This window comes from Salvelinus fontinalis, unplaced genomic scaffold (genome assembly GCF_029448725.1).
Source record: "Salvelinus fontinalis isolate EN_2023a unplaced genomic scaffold, ASM2944872v1 scaffold_0064, whole genome shotgun sequence".
NCBI classification, from domain to species: domain Eukaryota; kingdom Metazoa; phylum Chordata; class Actinopteri; order Salmoniformes; family Salmonidae; genus Salvelinus; species Salvelinus fontinalis.
Genome location: NW_026600273.1, coordinates 434,812 through 443,981, shown reverse-complemented (window position 1 = coordinate 443,981; position 9,170 = coordinate 434,812). Strand labels below are relative to the sequence as shown.

Below are 9,170 nucleotides of genomic sequence, written 5' to 3'. Positions count from 1 at the left end.
TCCACTAGATTATACGTCACACTAACAGCATTGCCTTAAAATCGCACACTGCCATCTGCTGACTGGAGTGGGTAACGCTCAGTCTGAACTGTCTGAGAATTGCTGTGGGTGAGTTCAAAATTGAATAGTCCCGGGATAGAAATATATAAAGTTGACATTACATCATAAAATCCACCTTTTAAATCATACATTAGCCATTTATGTTTTAGTAACTACTGTTGTTGGTTTGGCGTCAAGTAAGCCTCTCTTTATATGTTATTTGCCAAATCTCAGTTTCAATGTGGGTTTTATGCTAAAGTTCGCTCTTTCAATTTGGTATCTAACTGGAAAATGCATGTTCTTTAGGAGTGCTATTTTTACCCTGTCGACTACTGATCATTCATCCACACTGTGTGTCTCATCAATGCAGGTAATTTATGACAAATGTATAAAGTACATGTTCTATAAACCCATGAACACCAGACAGTTTATTATCCCGGTTTTGTCAGTTTAGGTGTGTTATAATTCTTCACCACCAGAGGGGGACATTTAGTCATTTTCCAGGTTAATTTGATATATTTTGATACTAAAACGGATGACAGTTTATTCTGATTTCGTGAATATGAGACACATGTAAACAATTGATTCATTTATTATAGTAAATTAGGAATAATTAGGAATTGTTAAATCCACTATATGATCACAATGACTTTGATAGACATTTCAATAGTTTTTTTTGTTATTATATTATAGGGCAGATTAATGTAGAATTGCTGTGGGAGTGCTATTTATATCCCGTCACTACTGATCATTCATCCAGACTGTGTGTGTCCCATCATTGCAGCTTTGGAAATAAATGAACTATCCATCCATTGCTCCTTCCTGTGTTGACTCACTGACTTGGGAGACCAGGAAGGTCACACTAGCTCGATAGGTTGATATCTAGCTCAAGCTTCACCTCATGCTTTTCATTAACTGTGTGGTTGTGTTATCTAGTGGGAACCCGTTAGCACGGTGGGCTCTGGTGCCTTCTTGCCGTGGGCTCAAAATGACAGAGGAAATCAACCTGCTTGCTCCTTTTGTTTTGTCAACTTTTCGATGGGGATGTTATGTTTGATACCGGAGGTACGAGCCTTTGAAAGCATTAAACTTCAAAGCAGTGTGCCGATGCCTGTATCACTTTATCAGCAGCACGTGATCAATGACGTCTGAAGCTTCGTTTCATCGAACAACCACCTGATTGGTTTGGTTTGGTTCGACACTGCAGGCGACTGACTGATCTACAAATCACCTTACATCATAAATAACTACTCATTATTATTTAAGCAGTGTGTTACTTTATCAGCATTGATCAATGACTTCTGAAGGTTAATTTTCTCCCATCATTCTGTTTGTCTCTGATCTTTTGATCTGCAAACACGTTTAGGTTTTGTTAGTTTGGTTCTAAATGGTCTCGGTGCTGGTTGGCTACACTGGTTAGGCTAATAGCTAGTTGGCTAAATAGCTAACGTTAGCTGGTTGGCTACGCGGGTTAGGCTAATAGCTAGTTAGCTAAATAGCTAACGTTAGCTGGTTGGCTACGCTGGTTAGGCTAATAGCTAGTCGGCTAAATAGCTAACGTTAGCTGGTTGGCCACGCTGGTTAGGCTAATAGCTAGTTGGCTAAATAGCTAACGTTAGCTGGTTGGCTACGCTGGTTAGGCTAATAGCTAGTTGGCTAAATAGCTAACGTTAGCTGGTTGGCTACGCTGGTTAGGCTAATAGCTAGTCGGCTAAATAGCTAACGTTAGCTGGCCGGCTAAGATTACTGCATATAGCTAACGTTAGCTGGCCGGCTAAGATAACTGCATATAGCTAATGTTAGCTGGCCGGCTAAGATAACTGTATATAGCTCATGTTAGCTGGCTGGCTAAGATAACTGCATATAGTTAACGTTAGCTGGCTGGCTAAGATAACATACTTTGATATTTGGTTAGATGGCGTTTTGTATTTCCAAAACGTTGGTTTACTTTAAATCACTCAAGTCATGAGTGCAAACGATTGGCTTAATTTGAAGTTCTACATTTTGTTAGGATTTATGTTTATGCACTATAGCCTGTTGGCATATTGAATCAAGGGGAGACACAAGACGGAGCTACTCTACCCAGCAACCAGATGTGGACAAAGAAAAGCGCCAAGGGGCTTGGACAAGTTCGGGTGCCCCCAAAAGCGGAGCAAGAGTATTAACCATGCTAAGCCTCTACTGTGATAGGCCAACCTCACAAAGGAGGAGCAAGAGTATTAACCATGCTAAGCCTCTACTGTGATAGGCCAACCTCACAAAGGAGGAGCAAGAGTATTAACCATGCTAAGCCTCTACTGTGATAGGCCAACCTCACAAAAGCGGAGCAAGAGTATTAACCATGCTAAGCCTCTACTATGATAGGCCAACGGGAAGAGTTGGAACTAAAACTGTCATAGTATAAAAACTACTATTTGAGTACATTCCACAGTTCTCTGATCTACCCTGCGTGGTGATACAGTGAACCCGTATATACGAGAATTGCATTTACCGTTTGAGTTTAATTAAAATACTTAAAATATTTTCGGTGACTCTGAATCACATTTTTGTCCTGATGCCAGAAATCTCTTTACATTTGAAGTTATTTCTGTTGTAGTTTACATCATAGGGAATAGGCTGGTCCTCCATTTTACTTTACACCTGACTTTGGCATTCTTCTAAATTCTGATTGGTTTAATGTAATAAGTCCAAAAATAGAACAGTGAGGTGTAACTTTGCATTGGGAAAAATATTTTATTTTATCTTTTTATAAACAATACAAAAACATACAAACGACAACATCATACAAACATTAACTACATCACACCTGCCCAGGCCCACTAGAACACACCTCCATCTCCATTAACCACATCACACCTGCCCAGACCCACTAGAACACACCTCCATCTCCATTAACTACATCACACCTGCCCAGACCCACTAGAACACACCTCCATCTCCATTAACTACATCACACCTGCCCAGACCCACTAGAACACATATCCATCTCCATTAACTACATCACACCTGTCCAGACCCACTAGAACACACCTCCATCTCCATTAACTACATCACACCTGCCCAGACCCACTAGAACACACCTCCATCTCCATTAACTACATCACACCTGCCCAGACCCACTAGAACACACCTCCATCTCCATTAACTACATCACACCTGCCCAGGCCCACTAGAACACACCTCCATCTCCATTAACTACATCACACCTGCCCAGACCCACTAGAACACACCTCCATCTCCATTAACTACATCACACCTGCCCAGACCCACTAGAACACACCTCCATCTCCATTAACTACATCACACCTGTCCAGACCCACTAGAACACACCTCCATCTCCATTAACTACATCACACCTGCCCAGACACACTAGAACACACTCTCCATCTCCATTAACTACATCACACCTGCCCAGACCCACTAGAACACACCTCCATCTCCATTACCTACATCACACCTACCCAGACCCACTAGAACACACCCCCACATCTCCATTAACTTCATTCCATCACCTTTTTTCAGTCAGATGCCAACTCACTTTCAACTTTTGGATAATAAAGCATTTGACCTTTCTATTGAATTAACAACAGAGGATTGGTTGATTTCCAGGTTTAATTAAGTATAATATTTAAGATGATTTATGAGAAAAGTATCGTCCAACTCTGGGGTATCTCACTGCACCCTCAAATGCCATGTTTTGAAATATACAGACAGACAGATTAAAAGTAATTTTACATTGTATAACTGTACTTCTGACAGCCAACTTTCTAACTCCGCCCATAACTTTATGACATCATAACATTCCCAGAAGGATTATTGAGTCATTGTTAGTTTTACACTGAAGACATGACTCTGCCGTTGTGCTGTAGAATTTGTGAATTTTGTCTCTTGTATAATAAGGGACTATCATTTGTCCCAACATCACAGGCCACAGACTTCGATGCAGTTAAAGACTTCCAAAAGTGTTTCTGCAGTTTAAGATCAACTGAGTTTTTTAAATGGGGTTTCTCCCTGTGCACCTGCCAATGTGAATCCTTTGAACCAGACAAGTTACCAGACAGGACATATTGCTAATGTTCTTCCCATTGATAACCTGAAAGACAATTAACTTGTGGGCGGTGGTGGTGATGACGTCCTATTCGATGACGTCGTCCATCGGGATTCCCCCAAAAAAGAAGACGCTCTGGATTGATCACTAGAGTCAGATGTGAAGGAGGAGGTTGATCATCAGGAGTCAGATGTGAAGGAGGAGGTTGATCATCAGGAGTCAGATGTGAAGGAGGAGGTTGATCATCAGGAGTCAGGTGTGAAGGAGGAGGTTGATCATCAGGAGTCAGATGTGAAGGAGGAGGTTGATCATCAGGAGTCAGATGTGAAGGAGGAGATTGATCATCAGGAGTCAGATGTGAAGGAGGAGATTGATCATCAGGAGTCAGATGTGAAGGAGGAGGTTGATCATCAGGAGTCAGATGTGAAGGAGGAGGTTGATCATCAGGAGTCAAATGTGAAGGAGGAGGTTGATCATCAGGAGTCAGATGTGAAGGAGGAGGTTGATCATCAGGAGTCAGATGTGAAGGAGGAGGTTGATCATCAGGAGTCAGATGTGAAGGAGGAGGTTGATCATCAGTGAACCTCTAGGATTGTGGCTGGGCTGGCGTTTCCTCTTCCATATATTCCTCGGTCATATATTTTGATACATTGAATGTTGATATTATGTTATATATTATGGTGTTTACTTGATATTGAGAATCTATGTTATATATTTGTACCTCCTGTTTCATGAAGTGATGTCACTAAGTACTGCCCCTATATATACAATGCATTTGGAAAGCATTCAGACCCCTTCACTTTTTCCACATTTTGTGACGTTACAGCCTTATTCTAAAATTGATTCAATCATGTTTTCCCTCATCAATCTACACAATACCCAATAATGACATCACAATATCCCATAAGACATCACATTGCCCCATAATGACAAAGCAAAAACAGGTAAATAAATGAAAAAACAAGGACATTTCTAAGTGACCCCAAACTTTTGAATGGTAGTGTACATCTACATGATGTATTGTTACACCATGTAGGAGCAGTATAGACCTAGTCTTTTCATTATATACATCTACATGATGTATTGTTACACCATGTAGGAGCAGTATAGACCTAGTCTGTTCATTATATACATCTACATGATGTATTGTTACACCATGTAGGAGCAGTAAATACCTACAGTAGCTAGCTAATTATTTAGATTTAGTATAACTTAACGAAACTGCCTTAAATGTGCTGTAGTAACCATTTTTTATTCGCACTAATCAATCAACACATTCCTGTCTTTGTATGTCTCAATATAATAGTATTATTTAATTAAATCCATTTACAATCATCTTTGTCTGAAAATAAAATATGATCCTCAACTGCGTTTCCCCTCCAGTCAGCAGACGGCGATGTGCGTCTTTCAGGCGACGCTGCCAGGGTGACGTATAATCTAGTGGACGGTTCTTCATAAACAGCTCGTCAACCACCTCGGTAGCTAGCTAGCCAACATAGCCGAAAGATTCAAGCTATTTATACGCTTTCGGTGTATATTACCTACTGTGTTTTCGACACACTTAGGTCGTATCTACTTGTTAACCTATTTAATTTAATATTACGTTATTTTGTATTAGTCAGCTATAGTAGCTGGCTGGTTAAGTTAGCACTAGCCTAGTCGCTAATGATAGCTAGCTAGCTAACATCCCCGAACATGAGCTCCCTAAACATCTCCTCTCCTGTTAAAGAAGAGGAGGTCTGCTGGACGGAGAAAGGAGGTCTGTGGCTGAACGTTGTCGTGAAAGAGGAGGAGGAAGAGGAGGATGTCACAGTAAAACAAGAAGTAGAGGATGGGGCTGTTACAGTGAAAGAAGAGGAAGACGCGTTCAGAGTGAAAGAGGAGGAGGAGGATGTAGTTTTTGGTGTGAAAGAAGAGGAGGTTGGAGATCTGTTTAACCCCAGTAAGTACCGTCTCTGCAGTCGTTGAACCAATATGCAGTAAAGGGTTTCTACACTTTAATGTTGTTCTGTAGGAATGGCTGAAGCTACACTGTAACGTGTAGAACATCAAGAGTGGACCATCAACAAAACGTTAACAATTGATCAAATGCATCCAATGACAATGCCTGAAATACTGTAGTCCTCAATATCTCCTATTAGATTAGCCCAATATGTAGTCTTAAAGGGGCAATCAGCATTTTGGGACTTATACATTAATGATATGTACCCATCTGTTTCTTTAAGAATTCACTTATACAGTAAATGCCTCATGAGCTTAGTTCAACTGTCGTACCCCATCAGAACCCAAAATATAAGCTTATATTATCTCCAATGTTTGTCAGTAAATATAAACAAACACTGTATATCCTCAAAACATGGTTAAAACTATAATGTTGATATCATGGATGGTTGCATTTCTCCAGCCCCATCCCTCAGCTTTTTACTGAAACAGGCAGGGAGTACGCTTTGTTATTGTTTCTACTGCTGATTGCTGCCCCCGTTACTCCTCAAGGTCCAAGGACTGTATGTTATTTTCAGAGGTAGACTGGCCCTGGCAGGTAAAATAGTCAAATATTCCATCTAAATGTGAATCCATTCTCAATTGCGATACATTTCTAGAAACATAAAACGCTGTACTTTCATATCAATTCAGAATAATTTGCCATCCAGGACCTCTATAACAGGCGTGTCAGAGGAAAGCCCACGTGACTGGAGTATAGACTGTTCTCTCTGCTGCCGCACAATTCATAAAATCGCCACCGGACAATTTACATTGACCCCCCACCCCCCTCCCTTTTGTGCACTGCTGCTACTCACTGGTTGTTTGTTACCTATGCATAGTCGCTACACTCCCCTACCTTCATGTACAGATTACCTCAACTAGCCTGTAACCCTGCGCACTGACTCAGTACCGATGCCCCCTGTATATAACCTCCACACTGACTCAGTACCGATGCCCCCTGTATATAGCCTCCACACTGACTCAGTACCGGTGCCCCCTGTATATAGCCTCCACACTGACTCGGTACCGGTGCCCCCTGTATATAGCCTCCACACTGACTCTGTACCGGTGCCCCCTGTATATAACCTCCACACTGACTCAGTACCGGTGCCCCCCTGTATATAGCCTCCACACTGACTCGGTACCGGTGCCCCCTGTATATAGCCTCCACACTGACTCGGTACCAGTGCCCCCTGTATATAGCCTCCACACTGTCCACACTGACTCAGTACCGGTGCCCCCTGTATATAACCTCCACACTGACTCGGTACCGGTGCCCCCCTGTATATAGCCTCCACACTGACTCAGTACCGGTGCCCCCTGTATATAGCCTCCACACTGACTCGGTACCGGTGCCCCCCTGTATATAGCCTCCACACTGACTCGGTACCGGTGCCCCCCTGTATATAGCCTCCACACTGACTCGGTACCGGTGCCCCCCTGTATATAGCCTCCACACTGACTCGGTACCGGTGCCCCCTGTATAAAGCCTCGTTATTGTTATTCTCATTGTGTTACTTTTTATTATTACTTTTTATTTTAGTCTACTTGGTAAACGTTTTCTTCTTCTTGAACTGCACTGTTGGTTAAGGGCTTGTAAGTAAAGCATTTCACTGTAAAGTCTAAGTTGGTGTCTTGACGGATTTGTAAAAAACAGTTTGTCATAAAACACTATACAGTGGGGAGAAGAAGTATTTGATACACTGACGTTTTTGCAGGTTTTCCTACTTTTTAAGTAATTAATTTGCATTTTATTCCATGACATAAGTATTTGATACATCAGAAAAGCAGAACTTAATATTTGGTACAGAAACCTTTGTTTGCAATTACAGAGATCATACGTTTCCTGTAGTTCTTGTCCAGGTTTGCACACACTGCAGCAGGGATTTTGGCCCACTCCTCCTCCATACAGACCTTCTCCAGATCCTTCAGGTTTTGGGGCTGTCGCTGGGCAATACGGACTCTCAGCTCCCTCCAAAGATTTTATATTGGGTTCAGGTCTGGAGACTGGCTAGGCCACTCCAGGACCTTGAGATGCTTCTTACGGAGCCACTCCTTAATTGCCCTGGCTGTGTGTTTCGGGTCGTTGTCATGCTGGAAGACCCAGCCACGACCCATCTTCAATGCTCTTACTGAGGGAAGGTGGTTGTTGGCCAAGATCTCGCGATACATGGCCCCATCCATCCTCCCCTCAATACGGTGCAGTCGTCCTGTCCCCTTTGCAGAAAAGCATCCCCAAAGAATGATGTTTCCACCTCCATGCTTCAGGTTGGGATGGTGTTCTTTGGGTTGTACTCATCCTTCTTCTTCCTCCAAACATGGCGAGTGGAGTTTAGACCAAAAAGCTCTATTTTTGTCTCATCAGACCACATGACCTTCTCCCATTCCTCCTCTGGATCATCCAGATGGTCATTGGCAAACTTCAGACGGGCCTGGACATGCGCTGGCTAGAGCAGGGGGACCTTCTGTGCGCTGCAGGATTTTAATCCATGACTGCGTAGTGTGTTATTAGTGGTTTTCTTTGTGACTGTGGTCCCAGCTCTCTTCAGGTAATTGACCAGGTCCTGCTGTGTAGTTCTGGGCTGATCCCTCACCTTCCTCATGATCATTGATGCCCCATGAGGTGAGATCTTACATGGAGCCCCAGACAGAGGGTGATTGACCGTCATCTTGAAATTCTTCCATTTTCTAATAATTTCGCCAACAGTTGTTGCCTTCTCACCAAGCTGCTTGCCTATTGTCCTGTAGCCCATCCCAGCCTTGTGCAGGTCTACAATTTTATCACTGATGTCCTTACACAGCTCTCTGGTCCTGGCCATTGTGGAGAGGTTGGAGTCTGTTTGATTGAGTGTGTGGACAGGTGTTTTTTTGTAAAGGTAACGAGTTCAAACAGGTGCAGTTAATACAGGTAATGAGTGGAGAACAGGAGGGCTTCTTAAAGAAAAACTAACAGGTCTGTGAGAGCCGGAATTCTTACTGGTTGGTAGGTGATCAAATACTTATGTCATGCAATAAAATGCAAATTAATTACTTAATCATACAACGTGATTTTCTGGATTTTTGTTTTAGATTCCTTCACTCACGGTTGAAGTGTACCTAT

The 9,170-nt window shown here is 42.5% G+C and overlaps 2 protein-coding genes across 3 annotated transcripts in view; one reads left to right on the top strand and one right to left on the bottom strand.

Moving 5' to 3' along the window:
- Nucleotides 1-9,170, bottom strand: part of LOC129842748 (zinc finger protein 664-like) — a 275,164-nt gene that overhangs the window by 116,368 nt on the left and 149,626 nt on the right. The window lies entirely within an intron of this gene.
- LOC129842754 (zinc finger protein 239-like) overlaps nucleotides 5,514-9,170 on the top strand; it is a 54,422-nt gene continuing 50,765 nt past the window's right edge. The window contains exon 1 of one of the 2 annotated variants that reach the window (XM_055911387.1): nucleotides 5,514-6,029. In XM_055911387.1, coding sequence (XP_055767362.1) covers nucleotides 5,783-6,029 — 247 coding nt within the window. In that variant the 5' untranslated portion in view covers nucleotides 5,514-5,782. The remainder of the gene's footprint in view (nucleotides 6,030-9,170) is intronic. The other variant, XM_055911388.1, reaches the window with a different exon arrangement.